Below are 23,599 nucleotides of genomic sequence, written 5' to 3' on the forward strand. Positions count from 1 at the left end.
TATTTCTTAAGTTCGTTAGTCTTATAGTTCCGAGAAAACAGTACAGAAAAAGAAAAAGTCTATCTTATTTACTTAAAATATTTTGTCATCAGTAAATAAGTAGAAATGAGTTCATCAATTTTTCATAAAGTATCATATTTCAAATACAGTAATCCGCTAAAGAATTTAACTTCGGCTGTCGAATATTTCTCAGCCGGAGAAAGAAAAGAAAGAATGTCTTTGTTATAAGCTACGGCTTAAGTGCTACAGCGTAAACAACAACTCAAGCGTTGGCACGAGCCACACCACCCCTCTCGCTATGGTGACGACATAGCCGTAAAACGCACGAATAGACTCAGCGTCTATCAAGGGGAAGTAACCAAGTCCTCCACTCTTATCGGTGGAAGGGATACCAATGGGGTGAGTACTGGGCCCTAGAATTATTCTAATTGGCTAAGACGCCCGAGCTATGATCGAAAATCGATGCGCGCGATGACGGAGAAAATCTCAAGACGACATCGACACCCGGAAAAAGCCATCGATCACAGCTCATTCTTTGGTGACTATTAGTGCGATTCAGACGTGTCTGCAGTTAACCCTAAATTTACCAAAGTTCTTTGTGTCTTACAACGCAATTTCATACAGTCTTATTACAGTTACAGTATAATTAATTGTGAAATTAATTATAATAAAATTACAGAAGTAATTATTATTCAATAATTACTTATTTTTGCTAATCATCAAATACAGTTTTAGTGTTGTTACAGTATAATTAATTGTGAAATTAATCATAATAAACTTACAGAAGTAATTATTATTAAATAATTACTTATTTTTGTCAATAATTATATTATTTTCGTGAGTGGTTATAGTTATTGATAATACATGATAAAACTGCTGAAAAAGGACCAACCCTGGAATTGGGGTTCCGATCAAGATACAGCTATGCAAACGTTAAAGGAATATCTGACTTCAGCTCCAGTATTAGCATGTCCAGAGTTCAGTCTGCCGTTCGTTTTACAAACTGACGCCAGTTCAGTAGGACTTGGCGCAGCCTTAACGCAAGTTATCGATGACCAAGAACGAGTTATTGCTTACGCGAGTCGAACTCTGACTGATGCAGAAAGAAAGTACACTGTCACCGAACAAGAATGCCTTGCAGTCATTTGGTCTATCCGCAAGTTTCGGTGTTACTTAGAAGGGTACGAGTTTACAGTTGTTACAGATCATAGCAGTTTACGCTGGCTACATAACCTCAAGAATCCAACAGGTAACTTGCTAGGTGGGCGTTAGAGCTTATGGAGTATCGATACACCATTATCCATCGGAAAGGAGCTCTACACCACGTTCCAGATGCCTTATCCAGAATTCCAGAAGGACAGGATGAAGTTCTAGCGGTGATAGGCGATGATATAGATCGCTGGTACGAGCGTCGTAAAAGAGACGTACGACGAAGACCTGACAAGTTTCCAGACTGGCGAATCGATGGAGAAGAATTATATTTCCACAGACCATCAAATTTAGCAGATGCAGAATTAGAAGACCTCAATGCGTGGAAATTGGTCTTGAAAAGAACACACTACCAAAGAGCCATCACCGAATCTCATTCAACACCTGAAACAGGACACTTTGGAGTCGACAAAACCTATAGAAGAGTGGCTAACATATATTATTGGCCAAAAATGTTCCAGGATGTAGTCAAACATGTACGACAATGTGAAGTCTGTCAGCGTTCGAAGGTCGAACAAGCACCACCAGCAGGCTTCATGGGTAAGAAGTTGGTTCAGGAACCATGGTCCATGGTCGCTACTGATATTATGGGTCCATTACCTAAGAGTAGGAATGGTTAATCTTATTTATTAGTCATCCAAGACTTGTATACCAAGTGGATTGAACTAAAACCGCTCAGAAAAGCTACAGGTGCAACAATCAGTGAAGCTCTAGAAGACTTAGTCGTATTAAGATGGGGAGCACCACAAGTGTTACTCAGTGACAACGGTACTGAGTTTGTGAACCAAGATATAAGAGCACTGACAGAGCGCGTGGGTATTAGACATATGACAACACCACCATACCACCCACAAGCCGATCCAGTAGAGCGAGTGAACCGAGTATTAAAGACGATGATGATAGCGTTTCTAAACGAGGATCATCGAGAGTAGGATCAGCACATCTCACAGTTTCGCTGCGCTCATAATACAGCATTTCATAGTTCGATACAGGCGACTCCAGCTTTCCTAAACATGGGAAGAGAGCCCGCAACTACAGCACAATTAAGACGAGATCTGTTGGGAGATCCCGACCTAGTACATCGTCCAGTACAGGAGTGGCAAGCACGAATGAGACAGCTGGATAATTTGAGAAACAGCATCGTGCATGCTTAAGATACAGCTTTCCAGAGGCAAGCTCATCATTACAATCAACGACATAGAGATCGTGAATTCCAAGTCGGAGACCTGGTGTGGAAGAAGCACTTTGTATTCTCCAACCCTTCCAGGAATATATCAGCTAAAGTGAGTGACAAATTTCATGGTCCATTCCGAGTTTCACGAAAAATTTCGAGAGTTGTTTATGAGCTCAGTGATTTAGGAGGGCGAATAGTGGGGAACTACTCTATACAGCACTTAAAACCTTACGTTCCTCAGGAATAATCCTACCCTCAGCTCTAGTTTCCTTTTCCTGCTACAGTTAAATTTAGTTATAGTTACAGTTAAGTCTAGCACTTGCTACCGATACAGCTTGAGAAATAACACCTCGCCAAGGCGACGTGAATACAGTATGGCCTATGGCCATAGTTCTAGAAAAGTTTACGAAAAATAAAATGCTACAGGCGATTATTAAATCGCAAAATAATTTTTGTCTGCGAGATGCAAGACTCGCAGCGAATCAGCTACGAACAACAAGCTGATATAAAAGAATGCAGCGAATCAGCTACGAACAACAAGCTGATACAAAAGAATGCAGCGAATCAGCTACGAACAACAAGCTGATATGAAAGAAGGCAGCGAACCAGCTACGACCACCAAGCTGAGACAAGAGAATACAGCGACACAATATAGAAGACAAACAATTCAAGTTAAACAGTTCGAGTCAAGCAGTTCAAGTTAATCGATTCAAGTTAAACAGTTCGAGTTTCGCTGTAAGCAGTCCAAGTAAATCAGTTCAAGTAATAGAGGTTGGCCAGTAATTGAGAGAGAGTCGATTCAACACCATCAACGTTCAAGTAGAGGATAACACCATCGTATCGAAAAGCACACCCAGGAGGAGAGGAGTTGTGACGTTATTTTTTTCGACCGGGGTCTATTTAAAATGAACGTCACTAGCGCAAACGGATTTTTTGTGATTTTAAGTCGATATTCCAAGGCCAAAATTTTATAGAAAATAATTGAGAGGATTAAAAGTGAGTTCTAAGCGAGTCTTTAGTGAGTAGAGTCCGAGTGTAGATGCCGAGTAACGAGGAGCTACAGTTTTAGTGTGAATTTAGAGAGTTACAGTTACAGTCGAGCTTTTGAGATTTTTGAAATTAGAGTCAGTTTTAGAGTCAAGTTTTTGAAAAATATAGAGGTCGAGTTATTTATGAGTTTTATTGAGTTATTTTGAGTTTGAAGGTTTTGAATTTTTAGTTTTGAGTTTCGAATTATAAGTTTTGAGTTATTGAGTTTGGAGGTTGCAGAGTATGTGGGTAAATCAGCGTTACCGAGGAGCGGGACTATAAGTCACCCGGTTTCGTTTGATGTGAGACGTTGGTATAACCCTTTTAGACTTCCGGGTGGAATGCCTAGGTCTGGTTGAGCCGCCAGCGCTCCAATGTAGAGGAACATGACGAAAGCATATGGGATCAGTTTAAGTTACGTTTACGTTTACGTTTTTCGTTAAGTTTTTGTTACGTCTAAGTTACGTTTTTGATATTTCAATTTTGAGTTTAAGTTACGTTTTGAGTTACGTTTTTGGTTTCGATCCCAGCAGTAGTCAGTTCCCGGAGAGCATCCACTAAAGGAATATCCGTACTCCGAGCCTCAATTGTTTGATTTAGAGATTGAAATGTTTATGAGGATTAATTGAATATAAAAATTTTAGTTGGGAGTGAGTCACGTTTAAGAATACTTGAGTTTTAGATTTTGTTAAAGTTAGTTGGATTTTAGATTTTGTTAAGCAGAGTTGAGTCTTAGACCTCGTAGAGGACAGTTGAGTTGGAGAGTCGCCTCTGATCACTTCAAGTGATTGGATGTGCGTATTATTGCAGCTACAGGTTAAGAGTTTAGTCTCTTGAATTTAAGTTTACGTTACAGAAATGAATATAGTTATGAGGTTTATTAAAGTTAGTATAAAAAGTTACTCAGCATCGGCATTGTTTATATCAGGTATGATTTTAGTTTATTTATTGTAATTTGAGCGTTAATAATTTAGTTTTTGGTCTTGAGATCTCGGATAGTCTCGTTTATAGTAAACTTTTGTATTATAAAGAATTTAGAGTTTTGTTGATAGATTTAATTGAGATTGTTATTCGAGTCATTAAGATTTATTCATTTATTTGTTTTATTTAAGAATAAGGTACTGTAACTTGGCTATAGCGTTGATATTGTTAGCTATATCGTTCTAGTAATTTTATATGGATTTGAGATTAAGTTTGTTAATTAAGTTTACGGTTTACTGAATAAATACCGATTTTGTTTTAATGATAAATTTTTAGTGTTGCGTATAAAATTATTACAATTATGGATCCTCTCTACTCGAACCACCCCCTCTCTCCACAAACCAGCACACTGAGTGACCCCGAGGTATTCCGTTGTCCTTCTGATTTTTGGTCTTTATTTTGTTAAGTTTTCTGTATTTTCGATTCAGTTTACGTTTTAGCTAGTTTGATAATTTCTAGCGAATAAAAATTATCTAATTACGTTTGAAATTAAGTTTGAGTTCTGATATTGTTTGAGTTTGCGTTTAAGTTTAGCTAGTTTGAGAATTCCTAGCGAATAAAAATTCTTAACGTTCCGTGTTCACTAGTTTGGTAATTCTAGTGACTAAAAATTACCTGGCGCCCTATTTTATCGAGACTAGAGACCAAGAATCGGAAAGATAACGAAGTATAATCCAGATTTTATTTTTAGAATTAAGTTTAGTTAAGTCTCCGTATACCCCCCTTGAAAATTTGGTTATAATATATATATATATATATATATACAGAGTGTCCCAGAAGTAACGGACGCCATTGTAGCATCTGATAAACAAAATAATTCTGAGACGAAGTCCTTAGCCATTTTTTAATCAGACGCATAGATAATTAATTATTAATTAAAATAATGTCCTTTCATGCGTTAGAGAGAGAGCACTAGTGTCAATTCAAGTGCGTTCCAACGAAGACGCTCGCACGTGTGAATGTGTAAGTAAATATGTGTGACTACGTTAGCTATAGAAACTAGTTAGTCATACAGTTAGTTGTGTCTTTGTTTGGCACATACTTTTCTGGACACTGGCGCTCTCTCTCTAACAAATAAAGAGACATTATTTTTAATTAATAATTAATTATCTATGCGGTTAATTGAAAAATGGCTAAGGACTTTTCATCTCAGAATTATTTTTTTCATCAGATGCTACAATGGCGTCCGTGACTTTTGGGACACCCTGTATATATATGTATATATATATATATATATATATATATATACATACACGGTGATTCAGAATTACTTTCACAGCGAGAAGATTCAGATTTAAAGAAGATTCAGAATTAGATAGAGGAGAGGATTTTAAGCATAAAGTTCCTTTACCACTTTTCAAAACTATCAGTAGTTTTTGATTTATTTAATATTTTAATCAACCAATCAGCTGTGAGATTTAGATTAAAAAATACAAAAGAGTAAATAATAATTTTGCATTTTAGCTATGGTCAACTTCAAATTATACTTAAATATTTTACTTATTTAAAACATTCCAATTCGATTGAAATTACAATCAATAAACAAAACACGAAACCAGCTGGGAATAAAATGTACGTATATTATTATTATCATGGATTTTTTCAACAAACCCAAAAAAATTATTAATTTTTTAAACAAATAGCTCATTTTTTCTTAAATGGCTAAACCTTCTTCAAATTTTAACCTATTGAGACTTTTTCTTTTCAAAATAAAGTTTTTTTGAGAAAAAAATTAAAAAAAATTTTGACATTATAAAATCCATAAAATTTTCGCCTTTTTTTAGAAGCACCGTTATTTTCTCGATGTTCGCTATTTTTAAATTTTGTTTTTATTTTTAACAAAAAAACTTCAATCAATTCTAGGATTGTTGCCGCTAATATCAGAGTGGGTCGAGTTATTTTTTTTTTCATTTGATCAAAAAATTAAATTTTCAAAATTTATAATTTTTTGTTTTTTCGAAAAACTTTGTTTATAAGGTAAAAGCCCCAATATATGATCATGTACCAGTATATGATCACTCCATGTATTTGTATACCTATATTTGTGAATATAGATATACAAATACACGGAGTGAATATATACTGGTACGTTATCATCTATTGGGGCTTTTACCTTATAATTAAATAAAATTAATAAAATGATATAATATAATAAAATTATAATAATAAAATAATATAATAAAATAAAATTAATGCAATTAAACCATTTCACAATTTTATATTGATACTGCCATTCTAATACGTCGTATCCCGCCTTTAGAAAATTTTACAACGGACGATAACAGCAGTTCATTTTTAACATTAAATGGGTTTCAACAGATGAAAATATTTATTTAAAATTAGTTATTAAACTATTTGAGCTTTAAATTTTTAACATGACTTGCATAATATTGTTATCGTTTTTTTTTTCAAATAAAGTCAATATGTCAAATTTTGTAGGATACAACGTATCAGAATGACAGTATCGATATACTTAATTCATAGTCTCAACCTACAACTATACTGACTATAGTTTATGATTAATTTATTTATATTTTTAACTGTCCGCTTTTTTAGGAGCATCGAAGATTTTCTCGAAAAAAATTCAAAAGTTATTGTTTTCGACTCGATTTTCGTAAATCGATTTTCAAAGCTTAAAAAAGTCAGAACATATTACTAGTTTACTTACCAAGTTTAACAGAGCGTGGCAGCCTCTTTTTTCATGACTTGGTTGATGATGCTTACTGTATTCGATGTACAGAATCTCAAATATTAAAAGCATTCCAGAAAATACTATACCCACTATTAGAAGATAAAAAACGCTTAAAAACTGTTCTAGAGCAAGTGGATCACTTCTTTTTTGAACTTCTTTTTCAGGCTTGCAAGTACCAGTCATCCAATACCTTCTCAACCGTTCAAGGTCACCTATATAGTTAAAAAGTTGTTAAATTTTGAATTTTAAGATTGTAATAGGGGTACACACAACCAGAAATTTTATTTCATCACCTTACGCTGGCTTATTTTTTAGCATGAGTTCTTTACCGAAAATTTTTGAGGGGTTTTGATTCTGTAAACCCAAAACTTTATAATTAACATAGGTCTAAGGTCCCCAGTAAGTCTTGAAGTCCCCAGTAAGTACTTCAGAAGTCTATCTTGGTATTCCAGGGCTACAATCTTGACACCGATGCCGGGATACCATCAGGGCCAGGTGCTTTTCCTGTCTTGAGAGACTTCGCCGCGTCCTGCAGTTCCCTGGTTGTGAAAGATGTTACGCTGTTTTTCATATGATGTCTTCTTTCCCTCGGTATGAATACGTTATCTGACGGATTATACACGTGTGTTTTTTACGAAAAGACGAGCACGTGCAATAATTCAAACGTAATCAAGTATTTGTCAAATTAATAAATAAAAAAAGCCATTTGGCATCCAAAATGAAAAAAGATTTCATTTTATTTCATGTCTAGGGAGGAAATGATTGCAAAAGTAAAATTTCTTAAAAATGATCCTAAAATTTTCAAAATTTTAAGATGCTGTAATTTCTAAACTAATTAACCGATTGAGCTCATATCAAAAATATGATATATTGTGGACCATGTGCTGATAAATAAAATAAAATAAACAGATAAAATAACATAGTTATTGATTTGCATTTTAATGAAGGTGTTTATATTGATTATATTTTGAATAAGAATAAAAAAAAATGTTTTTGAATTAATGTATTTTTTAATTACATTACATTTGACGCTTTGCAGGCATTAAACGAAATATCAAACTATAAACTGGGCCCAATTGTGTAACTTGGTTTAACCACAATATGCCAGAGTCAAGTGGTCATCTGATGAAAATTATAATTTTTCACAAAACGTCGGCGTTTCTGGAAGTGCCTAGGTTTTTCATGAAACGCCAATTTTGCGAAAAGACTACAACTTGTGTATGTATGTATGCATGTTAGGTTGTGTCATTTTTAGGCTATATTTTTTTTTTTTACTGCTATACCAGAAAATCTGGTAGTATATAGAAAATAAAAAATTATGCCGCTGAGCTAAAGGTTTTAAGTCCAATAGTGGTTTAGCTCAAAAAAAATTCGATTTCCCATTTAAATAACACAGGAAAAATTTTTTTTTGTTTCAAGTGGACTTTCCGTTATTAAAAAAATTTTTTTTTGAAAAACCTTCTAACAGCTTTTGTAGAAAAATAAATTCTCTACAAAAATATCTCTTTGGACAAAGACTGTAGAACCACTATTTTTGAAGTTATAGCCCGTTAAACGGTAACATTTAAAAAAATACACATTAAATTCCATTTAATTTGCAATTTATTACTCTTAAATGAATAATTTAATTTTATTGTACATTTTTGAGCATTAAAATTTTTAATTAAAGTATTGACTCGTTTCAATATAATAATCTAAGTCAAATTAATATTGAATAGTTATAACTATTGTGAAATAATAACACTTATGGATTGAAATCATATTTTCGCGCATATTTAAAGTAATATTTCCTTAAAAATTTATCTGTTTCAAGAACAATTTTCACTCAGCCGGATAGAGGCTTCGGGACTCCGCCACATTTGTATTTTCATCATATTAGAATTCATAAAAGCATGGTATTGTGCGCTTCCAGAAATCCAAGCTCCTCGACAGGATTTAGAATTTATGGAAAATTTACTGAATTATAAAAAAATAAATAAAAATATTTCAGAAGTAGCGTCAAAACAATTCAGCAATCACTTGTGGTATTTATCTGAACAACTTATTTGTTTGTCATTATTTGATAATAATGTTAGCGCAGAAATCATATTAAAATTAATTGAATCGATTCAGAAAAAAAAAATTAGGAAAACGGTTGGCTCTGAAGGCCATCCCTGCAACTTCCCGCTAATTCCATACCTGGATGCTTACAATTGCACTTATGCCGTTTTTGAGCTCAAAACAACACATGAACTGTATTTATGAGCTCTCCGAGCTCAAACAGATAACATTTATATGCTTTTGAGCCTCCGAGCTCAGAAGTCTAATAAAAGTTTGATAAAACACTATTTTTTGAGTTTTCAAACCGCAATAACTTTTGAATGAATGAACCGATTCTTACGCGGTTGGCGGCATTCGACGCACTTTTTTAAGTTTTTTTAAAAATCTTTAAGTTCAAATTAATCAAACTAGAAATTTCGGAGTAATTCCGAAAAAACACTATTTTGGGTTTATTTTTCCTGCTCGATATCTCTCGAATAAATCGACCGATTTCGACCGGATTAGTAGCGATCGTCGTGGTTTTTCAAGGTTAAGAGCTGATTAGTTTTGAGAGTTGATCGATAGAGCCGTTTAAAAGTTATTAAAAAAAAACCACTTTTGAAAAAATTTTTTTTTACATTTTTCAGATTTCTCGACATCTATGGGTCCGAATTGGTCCAAATTTTATCCAAAATCTAAGGTTGGACAAGCCCATACGAATGGCGCCAACGACGATCGAATCAGCTGAGCCATTTAAAAGTTATGAGAGGTTTACATACTAACACACACACACACACACACACACACACACACACACACACACACTCGGGGCAGAAGAGATACTGCTACCGGGCGCGTCTCCCCGAGCGGATGGGAGAACGCTCGCTGTCCTTGGATGACACTTAATCTCTTAGTTGATGAGGTACAGCGGGTAGGAGCCAAGCAAAATAACCAAACAAAATACGCTCCCGTGGACAAAACTCCCCTTTAATGGGTTGGTCACACTAACTGACCTAACAAGACGATCGTTCTCTGCTGTGACCCACTGGGAGTGACCGGAACCTGTATCGTAGTTTCCGACGATGCAGGCCACGGCTGATGTGAGCTTGCTCTACCGAGGTGTAAGTTGCAGCAGTGGATCAGGAGCCAGCCACTTCGGGCCTTGATCAGGAAGTACGCAGTGAGTGTTAGAGATCGGAATCTTCACCGCTCCGAGCGAGTCTAGTCCGTCCGTGTATTCCGGGACTGGCTAAGTGTCGGCTAGGCCTCAGGGAACTGGGGTAGGAGTACTATCTCCGAGGGTACACCCGTTCCTAGTTATGGCAGCCCGCTCCACTTCGTACGATGCGCTGGTAAATTAATAAGTATGAGTAATGCACAGAAAACAAACAAGAGTGAAAACGGGCCTCATGCCCAGCAAGACGCACTGCTACTTAGTGCAAAGATGAAGAGGACAGATGCGCTGGCACATCTGGAGAAGCTAGTCAGTAGACTGCAGGACTTTCTCCGAACCAAGCAAAATGTCCACAAGGAGATCAAGTCGAAGTCGACGAACATCTGCAGTGCCCTGAGAAGGTCCAAAAAACTGGACCAAGAATGGCAGGAGATCCAACAACAATACGGTAATATCGTGATGAAGACGAGTGTGACAGCGGTTTCACCAGCAAAAGCCGACACGTTTGTCGAGGAGATGGACACAGGTGGCGAGGGTGACGTCGAGTCAGTTGTTGAAGACGGAGAGGAAACTGGAACTGATATCAGGCCCGGGAAAAGGAAAGAACGAAATTCCCCAGACTTAATGACCAGCCGTACAAAGAAGAAGAAGGACCTTAAACCAAGTCCCCCGAAAAACGCAGTTACACAGAACGGCGGAAAAAAGGAGGTGAATGAATGGCAAAAAGTCCAGTCAAGGAAGTCCAAGAGAGAGCAAGCAGTAGAAAAGCTCCAGAAGCAACCGCCGAAGAAGTCCAGGCCAGAGCCTGATCGGAAAGAACCGCGCAAACGGATCAGGCCGGACGCACTGATCATCCGCCCCGCAGAGACGGCAAAGTATGCTGAAATTCTGAAGCGAATAAAGCAGGACGTCCCTGATGAACAGGTCCGTACTACAGTGGATAAGATCCAAAGAACTAGGACCGGCTTGCTGATTACGCTTTCGAGGAAGAGCGCTGACCGAGGCCAAGCCTTACAGAAGACCATTGCGGACATCCTCCAAGAAGACGCAAAGGTAATCTGCAAAGGGCCACAGGAAGACGTCGAAATCCGAGATCTTGACAGTACCACAACCAAGGAGGATATTCAGGCTTCCTTGCAAACGGAAATCGGAGAAACCTGCGAGATACCACTAGGGACAATTAAGATTTATAAGGCCTACAGAGGTACTCAGACAGCTGTTGTGACACTACCAGCAGCTGCAGCGTGGAAGATATTGACAGGAAGCGGTAAAGTCCGGATCGGCTGGGCCAACTGCCGAATCCGAGCTACGAGGAGACCAATCCAATGTTTCAAGTGCTGGCACTTTGGACATCTTGGATCCCAGTGCAAGAGCAATGTGGATCGGTCTAAGCTATGTATTAGGTGCGGACAAGAGGGACACAAGATTGCTGAATGCAAAAACCCAGCGAAATGTGTATTATGCGCGGATCAAAGTGCGGAGAACTCGGCTCATCATGCCGGCGCATCCAGGTGCCCAGTATTTAAAGAGGCACTCCAGAAGATAACAAACAAACAGACATGAAGATATTGCAGCTAAACCTAAACCATTGCGAAGCTGCACATGATCTGCTTATGCAAACAGCAAGAGAACTAGAGTTAGACTTAGTAATGATAGCAGAGCCATACAGATACCTGAATACCCAGCCTTGGGAATCTGACAGCACCACCAAGGCTGTCATCTGGTCTTGTGGTAAGCATCGCTTCCAGAGTGTAGTTAACAATGATAATGCCGGCTTTGTAGCAGCAACAGTAAACGGCATCCGTTTCTACAGCTATTATGCACCACCTAGCCTATCCATTGTCGAATTCACTGAATTCTTGGACAAACTGACCGAGGACGCCAAGCAGCACTATCCGGTCGCGATTGCCGGTGACTTCAACTCCTGGGCAGTAGACTGGGGCAGCAAGCAGACAAATGCGCGAGGAAAAGCACTCCTAGAAGCTTTCTCTACACTAGATGTAGTCCAGCTCAACAGTGGTGATACGCCAACCTATACTAAAAGAGAAGCAAGCTCTATCGTAGATCTCACTTTTGTCAGCAGCAGCCTCATCAGTGGGAAATACGACTGGAAGGTGATGGATATCTACACAGCCAGTGACCACAAGGCAATTCTCTGGGAAATATCACATGACCGGAATACAAGAAGACCAATAAAGTCATTCAATACCATTGGATGGAAAGTGAAGCCTTTTGACACAAGCACATTGGTAATAGCCCTTAATAGTGAACCGATTACTACTGGATCCGCAGAAGAAATGACCAAGGACCTGATGAAAAGAGTTGTCCAGGCCTGTGACGCCAGTATGGTCCGGAAACACAGCATAAGCCAACGCCCGGCAGTGCACTGGTGGAACGACCACATCAGTGTTCTTCGGAAAGAGTGTCTAAAGAAAAGAAGAATATCCCAGCGTGGCTATCGACGACCTAACTCTGCGGAGCTGGTCGCAGAATACAAAAAAGCCCGTCGATCATTGAACAAAGCTATCAAGGATAGTAAGAGACAATGCTGGAAAGAGCTCATCAACGAGGTGGATAAAGACGTGTGGGGTAGGCCTTATAAGGTGGTTATGACCCACCTAAAAAAACAACAAATGCCATCACCTACGTGTCCTCAACTTCTCCAGAAAATCGTCACTGCACTATTCCCACAGCAACGCAACTTCGATTACCAGTTCGCGCCAGGCGAACTGGATGACACTCCACCTGTCACTGAAGAAGAACTGCTGGAGGCCTGTAACCGTGTAGGGAATAATAAAGCGCCGGGATTGGACGGAATCCCTAATATAGCCTTGAAAACCATCATAAAGGCAGCTCCAACATTATTCCTAGACCCCATGGCTCTGCTGTCTAGCAATGCTAGCAAGGTTACAGGGAGTACGAAATCAGCCCAGATGGCAGAGGACGGACAGCTGAGCAACATTCCTTCAAAAAGTGGAGGACCTTTTGCTCCTGCCACTAATCAAACCCACCGAGGAAGAATGAACTCTCTACCGACCGTCACCGGCCAACAGTCACCAATGGAGAGGCTCGGCAACAAGATTGATGAGTTAGCCGACTTCATAAAAGACAAAAAGAATCTCCACCATGAGATCAGAAAATTGGTTTCGTCTATTAGTACGGCATATAGGCTGGCCAACAAATCACGAACGAAGTCGGCGTCAACGACTCAAACATCTCCGAGTCTGAACAAAAAATCACAGCCACCTCTGACCACTCCTAAGAAATTACCACAGCAAGGAGATGGCAACAAGAAGAGGCCGCTGTTCACGCCCAGCCCTTCCTCAGATATTGACAAGCCAGCACAGAAAAAGACAGCCCGGGATGATACCTGGACCAAAGTGACTCGGCAAAACAAGAAAAAGAAAGAACAGGAGCCAGTGACTTAAGCTGCTACAGCCCAAGACCAGCCAAACAGCGGTGGCTCCAAGAAACCAAGGAGGAAGAAGACAAGAACTAAAGCTGTCCTAGTCCAACCAGCTGAAGGGCGAACATACGCCGATCTCCTGAAGGAAATCAAGGCCAAGGTAAGCCCTGTCGAGACGGGCGTAGACATAAGGTCTATTAAAAAGACGAAACACGGAGGCGTTCTCCTTGAAATGGCTCGAAAGACCGAAGACAGCAAGGCATTCACCGATGCAGTAAGGGCAGCCACTGCAAACATCGGCACAGTCAAGACGCTAACACCAACAACAACGATCGAGATCCTCGACTTAGATGAAATCTCTACCGAGAGCGAAGTCCGTGAAGCACTCAAACGTGAAGTCACTGACAACCTGGAGGTCAAACGGGTAAATTTGACAAAACCCACACCACGAGGTGATCGGGCAGCCTTCTGCGAACTAGACGAGCCCAGTGCGATTAAGGCCCTTGACAAGGCCCGTATACGGATCGGTTTGGTGAACTGTCGTATACGCGCAGAAGTAAAAGTAACACGTTGTTTTAAATGTCTTGGTTATGGACACCAAACACGTCAGTGTGCGGGACCAGACAGAAGCAGGTGCTGCTACAAATGTGGCGGAGAGAACCACAAGGCCGTAAACTGCACGGAGAAGTTAAAATGCTTCCTTTGTGCTTCAGACAAAGATGCCCAGGATAGTCTATGCCATATTTCTGGCACTCGAGCGTGTAAGGCATTCCGCATAGCACTTGCAGAAGCCATGAAAGGTCAGAAATGACACGCATACTACAAGGCAACCTGAATAGGTGCGCCTTGGCGCAAAACCTGCTGTGCCAGCGTGTTTTCGAAGATAAAATTGACGTCTGCTTTATCTGCGAGCAATATCTAAACATCGAAGGTAAAACATGGTTCGCAGACGAAACGGGCACGGCAGCAATTTGGATTGTGAACACAAAGAACGTTACCGTCAACAACAGCGGAGGTGGAGCAGGTTTTGTCTGGATTCAAACCCCCACAACCTACTTCATGAGCGTCTATCTCTCACCTAACGAAGGGATTAGTGTGTTCCGACAGAAACTCGCAAATATAGAAGATGCGGTCACTAAGTTCGACGGCGAAGTTATCGTAGCCGGAGACTTCAACGCTAAATCGGCTGAGTGGGGCGCTGCTTTCTCCGACACCAGAGGAAACGAGGTCGCTGACGTCGTGGCTAGACTCGACCTCATAGTGCTGAACACCGGGAGCACCACGACCTTTAGAAGACCAGGGTACCAAGAATCCATCCTCGACATCTCATTGGCGACTCCAAGGACTGCCAACATGATTGAAGACTGGACAGTATCCGAAGAATACAGTGGCAGTGATCACCAGTTTGTGACATTCAGCGTTGGATTGGCATCTAAGCGGAAGTGGAATGCCAAAAGGCTTGATCCAGAGGCATTGCAAGCTTCACTCGCACGAAGCTGGTCTATCCTCCAGAACAACCCGACACCGGATACCTGCAGCAAGACGGAAAAGGCAGTGCTAAACACGATGAAAGAAATTACTGCCGCATGTGACGCCTCTATGCCGCGGCTGAAAAACCAGAGCTTCCACAGGCCGGCGTACTGGTGGTCAGCGGACATAGCAGAACTTCGCAAAATATGCCATCAGCTACGTCGCCGAGCAACGAGAGCTACGAAACGCTCCCCAAGCCAGACTTGTATTCAAAAGAGTACAAGCAGGCCAAAAAGACGCTAAACCGAGCCATTAAAGCAAGTAAAGCGAAACTGTGGAAAGAGATCTGCAACGATCTCGACAATGACCTCTGGGGTAAAGCCTACCAAATTGTCGCCAAACGACTTGGAAAGGCTTCACCAGAGGCGCCGAAATCTCCTGCCTTGATGGAGAGCATTGTAACGGAGCTTTTCCCCAAACACCCACCGCGGGAGAAGAAACACTACACTAAGAACAGCGAAGTAACACCCTTCACAACTAAGGAATTACAAGACGCGGCCAAGTCACTCAAAACAGGAAAGGCACCTGGACCTGATGGCATCCCGGCATCGGTGATCAAAACTGTAGCCCTGGAATACCCAGACATACTCCTGAACACCTACAACGCATGCTTGGCAACTGGCACGTTTCCCGTGGTCTGGAAACGGCAGAGATTGGTTCTCTTAGACAAAGGTAAGGGAACCCCATAACACCTTCGTCGTTTAGACCACTCTGTATGCTGGACATTGCTGGAAAACTGCTCGAGAAGCTCATACAAGGGAGACTTCGCAACGACATAGACCGTGCTGGAGGTTTTGCCGCAAACCAACACGGCTTCCGGAAAGGACGTTCGACAGTCGGAGCGATCAAGAAAGTCATAAAGACAGCGAGAGAAGCATGGACTGGTAGCCTCAAAGCTCGTAAAGTATGTCTTCTCCTCACGCTAGATGTCAAAAACGCATTTAACAGCGCAAATTGGGGAGACATTTTAGACGCTCTGGAGCACAAGTTTGACGCGGAGCCAGAAAATCTGGCACTAGTCGACAACTACCTTGACGATAGAAAGCTAATAGTGGAAACTACTGAAGGCCCACAAGAATACGCCATAACGGCTGGCGTGCCGCAAGGCTCAATAATGGGGCCTGATCTATGGAACGCAGACTACGACGAGCTTCTTGAAATCCCGTTGCCAGAGCAAGTAGAGCTAACAGGCTTTGCAGACGACGTTGCAGCCACTATAGTGGCGGACAGCGTCGAAGAGGCCGAACTGCTAGTTCGGGAAACCATCGACACCGTCGAGACTTGGCTCGATAAGCATCACCTGAAACTCGCCAAACAGAAAACCGAGATGGTCGTTTTGACCCGTCAAAAATGGTTTCCAAAACCATTCGCTATGGACATGGGAGGAACAACGCTGACGTCAACAAGGGCCCTGCGGTATCTAGGGGTAATGATAGACGAGAAACTATCTTTCCGTGAACACCTCGACAGTGCATGCAAGAAAGCCAGCAAGACTGTGTCTAGCCTAGCACGAATTATGACCAACACCATGGGACCAAGAACAAAAAAGAGAAGAGTTCTTCTAGAAGCAGTCCACTCGGTACTGCTTTATGGAGCGGAGATATGGGCAGACATATTAATGCAGAAGACCTACCGGCGAAAGATCGCAGCAGTACAGCGGCGAGGCGCTCTCAGGGTTGCCTGCGCCTACCGCACAGTTTCCGAAGCGGCTGTATTGGTCATTGCAGGAGCCGCGCCCATCGACCTATTAGCGTTCGAAAGAGCAAAACTCTATGACTCTAAAGACAGTAATGATAACATGAAGGACGCAAGAACAAGGATTAAAGCAGAAACGCAGCAAGAGTGGCAGGACCGATGGACATCGGGAGAGACGGACAGATGGACGGCGCGCCTGATCCCAAACATCAACGTCTGGCTCTCTCGGAAGCACGGGGATACGGACTTCTTCCTGACCCAGCTATTGACGGGACATGGGCAGTTCAATGCCTATCTTTTCAAGATGGGTTTGCACAGCACACCAACGTGCAAATACTGCCCGGATAAAATCGACGACGCCGAACACACATTCTTCGAGTGTGCTCGATGGAAGGACTACAGAAGAAGCACCGAAGAGATCATAGGCACCAGGCTCTCCCCCTCAAGCCTGGTGACCTATATGATCAAACAAGAGGAAAACTGGTCAGCTGTTGCAGTTTATGCACAGCACCTCCTGAAAGACAAAATCGCAGAAAGGGACCAGTAGCCAGGAGTAGGCGTCGTGAGACGCAGCACGACTGGATTGAAGTAATGCTAACGCGGTTCCAATCCAGTCCTCCCCGTACCATCTAGGGGAGAGGGGAAGAGGAATGTTTTTTTTTAGTGGGTAAAAATCTCCACACTACCGACTATCGATATCTGCCGGAAGATGGGCGGCAGAGTTAACGATACCGGTGTCTTTTGAAGATCTTTTTTCGTACCTCTTTACAAAAAAAAAAAAAAAAAAAAACACACACATACATACATACACACACACACACACACACACACACACACACACACACACACACACACACACACACACACACACACACACACACACACACACACACACACACACACACACACATACATCTCGGGGCAGAAGAGATACTGCTACCGGGCGCGTCTCCCCGAGCGGATGGGAGAACGCTCGCTGTCCTTGGATGACACTTAATCTCTTAGTTGATGAGGTACAGCGGGTAGGAGCCAAGCAAAATAACCAAACAAAATAAGCTCCCGTGGACAAAACTCCCCTTTAATGGGTTGGTCACACTAACTGACCTAGCAAGACGATTGGTTCCTGCTGTAACTCACTGGGAGTGTCCGGAACCTGTATCGTAGTTTCCGACGATGCAGGCCACGGCTGATGTGAGCTTGCTCTGCCGAGGTGAAAGTTGCAGCAGTGGATCAGGAGCCAGCCACTTCGGGCCTTGATCAGGAAGTACGCAGTGAGTGTTAGAGATCGGAATCTTCACCGCTCCGAGCGAGTCTAGTCCGTCCGTGTATTCCGGGACTGGCTAAGTGTCGGCTAGGCCTCAGGGAACTGGGGTAGGAGTACTATCTCCGAGGGTACACCCGTTCCTAGTTATGGCAACCCGCTCCACTCCGTACGATGCGCTGGTAAATCAAAAAAGTATGAGTACGTTACAGGAAACAAACATGAATAGAAACGGGCTTCATGCTCAACAAGCAGCGATTGAAGCAAGCGCTGACATGAAGAGAACGCAAGCGTTGGAGCGCCTTGAGAAGCTGACCATTGAGCTGCAAGAGTTTGTCCAAACTAAGGTCAATATCCACAAGGAGATAAAGACCAAGACAACCGGTGTAGTCAATGCTCTTGGAAGATTCAAGAAACTGGACGAAGAATGGCGCTCATCATTACACCGCACCCCTTGTGCTACATCGGAGAGAAACAGTCAAGTGGTTGTTGAAGAAGCGATGGACACTGGAGCCGAAGGTGACGGAGAATCAGTCGCTGAAGAAGAAAGTGAAACTATCACAACGGCAGAGACTGAATCCTTTGACCAAGACGGCCGCATCCTGAGGAAGTTGAAAAGAAAAATTCGTTCTCCCGAAGGCGGAGCTTTTCATACTCCCAAGAAGCTGAAAGACGTTGGACCTGGTCATCCCATCAAGAAGCAGGAAGTGGTTAAGGATCTTCCACAAAACTCTTGTGAACAGAACAAGAAGCCAGGCTGGGAAAAGGTGCAGTCCAGAAAGGACAAGAAGAAGGAGCGCAAGAAACTGCTCCCAGAAAACCCTCTGGTGCCTCCACCGAAGCCGAACCAGAAGCCAAGAAGAACAGCAACGAGACCGGAGGCACTTATTATCCGTCCAGCGAACAAAGATAAGTATTCTGAAATACTTACACGGATCAAGGCGGACGTTCGCCCAGATCAGGTCCGCAACACAGTCGAGAAGATACGCAGGACCGCGACAGGGAACATTCTCATCACGCTGTCGAAAGGCAGTAGTGATAGAGGTAAAGACCTGCAGAAGACTATCGCGGGAATACTTAAGGAGGACGCAAATGTCATTAGTACAGGACCTGAAGAAGACCTGGAAATTCGCGATATTGACGATACTACAACTAAAGATGACATTCTAACAGCTTTACAAGAGGCAGCTGGAAACGATTGTGGTATAACAGTAGAGGCCATTAAAATTCGTAAGGTCTTACGTAGCAGAACACAAATTGCGTCGGTGACTCTGGCAGCAACGGTAGCGCAGAAAGTGGTAGGAGAACACGGTAAGATTAGGATCGGCTGGACCAATTGTCGTATTAGAACAGTACTAAGACCAGTCCGATGTTATAAATGCTGGCATTTTGGACACCGTGCGGTTCAGTGCACAAGTGAAGTCGACCGCTCCAAACTTTGCATTAAATGTGGAGAAGAGGGACACAAAATCGCCGAATGTAATAAGCCTGCTAAATGCGCACTGTGTGCGGATCAATCCGGTACAGAGAATAACGCCCATCATGCCGGCACAAGCAGATGCCCAGTATACCAAGAGGCACTCAAGAAGATAACTGATAAACGAAAATGAGAATACTGCAGCTAAACATCAACCACTGTGAAGCGGCACATGATTTGCTCATGCAGACAGTACGTGAACAGAAGCTTGACCTTGTGCTTATATCGGAACCGTATAAACACCTCGGCGGCCAACCATGGGAAACTGACTGCACCAAAAAAGCTGTCATATGGTCCTGTCGCAAGCTCCCCTTCCAGAGTGTCGTTAACAATGGCAGCGCCGGCTTTGTAGCAGCATCGGTAGATGGCATCCGCTTTTACAGCTGCTACACACCACCTAGCCTCACTATTGTTGAATTCATGGACTTTCTGGATCGACTGACGGAGGACGCGAAGCAGTACTACCCAGTGGCAATAGCTGGAGACTTCAACGCCTGGGCAGTGGAATGGGGCAGCAAACACACCAACGCTCGAGGTAAAGAACTACTGGAAGCTTTTTCTACGTTAGATGTAGTATTGTTAAACAGCGGCGATGCGCCGACGTACACTAAAGGAGACGCAAGTTCTATTGTGGATCTTACTTTTGTCAGCAGCAGCCTCATCAGAGGAAACTACGACTGGAAGGTGATGGAGATCTACACAGCCAGCGATCACAATGCGAATCTCTGGGAAGTATCAAAGGACCAGAATCCTAGAAGACCGGCTAAGAAACTTGACATCGTTGGGTGGAAGGTGAAATCCTTTGACCCAGGTGCTCTAGTAGCTGCCCTAAATAGTGAACCGCTTACTACTGGATCTGCAGAAGAAATGACCAAGGACTTGATGAAGAGAGTGACCCAGGCTTGCGACACCTGCATGCCTCTTAAACGGGGCATGAACCAAAGACCTTCGGTGCACTGGTGGAACGAACACATCAGCTTCCTACGGAAAGAGTGTCTCAAGAAAAGAAGAATATCTCAGCGTGGTTATCGGCGGCCTGACTCAGCAGAACTAGTCGCAGAATACAAGAAAGCTCGTCGAGACTTAAACAAAGCCATCAAGGATAGCAAGAAGAACTGCTGGAAAGAGCTAATCAACGAGGTGGACAAAGACTTGTGGGGCAGACCTTACAAGGTAGTCATGGCAAACTTGAAATACCAGCCAATGCCGTCTCCTACGTGTCCTCAACTCCTACAGAAAATCGTGACTGCACTGTTTCCACGACAGCGCGTTTTCAACTACCTGTTGACACAAGACGAACTGAATGATATCCCACCTGTGACGAAAGAAGAACTGATGGAAGCTTGTAACCGCGTCGGGAATAATAAAGCGCCGGGATTGGACGGAATCCCTAATATTGCCTTGAAAACATCTATTAAAGCAGCGCCAGCGTTATTCCTCGATGTCTACAACATCTGCTTGAAGGAAGGGATTTTTCCTCGGAAGTGGAAACAACAACGGCTGGTACTACTTCCTAAAGGAAAAAAGCCACCGGAAGAACCGTCATCTTATCGTCCACTCTGCATGTTGGATACAGCCGGTAAGATACTCGAACGTATAATCCACCAAAGGATAGAAGCAGTTGTCGATCCACTATTAGCAGACAATCAGTACGGATTTCGAAAAGGACGATCAACCCTGGACGCAATCAACCTGGTTGTCGGTATAGCCAAAGACGCAATCGCCGGTACCAGATGGAAGGGTGGAACGAAGAAATATTGTCTGGTGGCAACCCTAGACATCAAAAATGCCTTCAACTCCGCCAACTGGGATCGCATCATGCAAGCTCTTCAAGAGATGAACGTACCAGGATATCTACGAAGGATAGTCGCTAGCTACTTCACGAATAGAGTCCTTAGATATGACACGAAGAATGGTCCAAAGGAGTATGATGTTACTGGAGGCGTCCCGCAGGGTTCTGTTCTCGGTCCACTTCTCTGGAATATCATGTACAACGGATTGCTGAGACTGAAACTACCAAGAAATGTCAAACTGGTAGCGTACGCGGACGACGTAGCCGTAGTAATCGTCGCCAAGCATATTGATGAGATAAATCATATGTTCACGATCACCTTTGAGCGAATTAACCAGTGGATGGACACAGTAAACCTACAACTGGCTAAACAGAAGACCGAGGCTGTACTTATCACTAGCAGAAAAGTGGTGGAAACGATCAATTTAAACGTCGGAGACCAAGAAATCACATCCCAACCATTCATTCGATATCTGGGAGTGATGCTCGATTCCCGACTTAACTTCAAACAACAAGTTGAACACGTGACCGCCAAAACATCAGCAGTAGTGGCTAACCTAGTACGATTGATGCCCAACATCGGTGGCCCGAAGCAGACAAGGAGGTTATTGCTATCATCAGTAGTTACATCGGTCCTCACGTATGGGATATCCATTTGGTCCGACGCACTTGAGACCCAAGAATCATGGAGGAAAGCATGTCCGGTTTACCGACTGAGCGCGCTAAGAGTAGCCAGCGCCTTCCGAACAATATCAGAGGAAGCAGTGTGCGTCATTTCTGGAACTCTGCCGCTTAGAGTCTTAGCTAAAGAAAGACGGGCCCTTTACCATCGAAAGAGGTCAACTACACTGAGCGCTGAAGAACTAAGAACAGAAGAACGGCAGCACAGCATCTCGCGATGGCAACTTGAGTGGGACGCCGCAGCAAAAGGAAGATGGACACACCGCCTCATACCAAAGATCGACGTTTGGCTGAGCCGAAACCATGGTGAAGTCAACTATTACCTAACGCAGATGTTGTCAGGACATGGGTGCTTTCGAGAGTATCTGCACCGCTTTAAGCACGACGATTCTCCGGAGTGCCCGTCTTGTCCAGGGGTTATTGAGGACGCAAGGCACGTTTTCTTTGTGTGTCCACGTTTCGATCCTCAGCGTGAGGAGTTAGAGAGGATCCTTAACTGGAGAATCCAACCAGAGACAATAGTAGATGCAATGTTGTCGAATCAAACTGCTTGGAACGCTACAAGCACTTTTGCCACAGAAGTGCTTACAGAGCTGCGTTCCATTGAAAGAAAAAGAGCAAATGACAGAAACTAGAAGGAAGGAAAAATAACACCTTAGCCACCAGAAGGAATAGCGGTAGCTGGATCCTCCCCTCACGAAGTAATGCCTGACGGCGGTTTCCATGAGGGATTAGAGGAAAGAAGAAAAGGGGTTTAGGGTTTAGTGGGTAGGGGCGTTAGGGTCGAGTTTTAGTATGACACTGCGTCGAGTCGCCACATATCCAGGCCAAACAACTATGCCTGGAATCCGTAAGAAGGATTCCCCCCCCTAAGATAAAAAAAAAACACACACATACATACATACATACATACATACATGCATAAATACAGACATAGTAACACCCTCGTGGGGATAGTCAAGGAAGCTTTCTGTGTCCTTCAAACGTCGAGATCTGATGGAAACTCGATTTTTGGAAAACGGGGTATAACCAATAGCTTCCCGATTTTTGAAAATCTGAGATTTTCTTAGCGGGAAGTTAAAAAGTCAAATTAAAAACTTTAAACGATTTAATGTAAAAAATGTTAAAATTAATTCCTTACTCAACAAAGAATTGTATGACTTTGAATTAGAAGAGTCGATGATTATTTTTAAAAGGGTGGAACTCCGAACTAATTTTTTAAATTTACATCTTGATCAGTGGATATCTGATAAAAGTTACAATACGTCCCTCAAAATTTTAAAAAATTTACACGTTGTTAATGATACTGCGGAACGGGCGGTCTAATTGATGGAAACCTACAATAAAAGCTTAACTGCTGATAAAGAGCAGAAACAGTACTTAATGCAAGTTGTAGCTATGTACAGGAAAAAATTTCCAGATGCTAACAAGCAATCGTTAATGTTACTATTTTTAGATAAATGAAAAAATGGAATTTTC

At 42.3% G+C, this 23,599-nt stretch overlaps 1 protein-coding gene across 1 annotated transcript in view; it reads right to left on the minus strand.

The window, feature by feature from the left end:
• Nucleotides 1-7,019: 7,019 nt before the first annotated feature.
• The window catches only part of LOC123266014 (glutamate receptor ionotropic, NMDA 2B-like), a 42,394-nt gene continuing 25,814 nt past the window's right edge, over nucleotides 7,020-23,599 (minus strand). Inside the window, exon 3 of the mRNA XM_044730042.1 lies at nucleotides 7,020-7,297. Within this exon, the coding sequence (XP_044585977.1) occupies nucleotides 7,020-7,297 (278 nt within the window). The remainder of the gene's footprint in view (nucleotides 7,298-23,599) is intronic.

Source organism: Cotesia glomerata, linkage group LG5, assembly GCF_020080835.1.
Source record: "Cotesia glomerata isolate CgM1 linkage group LG5, MPM_Cglom_v2.3, whole genome shotgun sequence".
In the NCBI taxonomy this organism is placed as follows: domain Eukaryota; kingdom Metazoa; phylum Arthropoda; class Insecta; order Hymenoptera; family Braconidae; genus Cotesia; species Cotesia glomerata.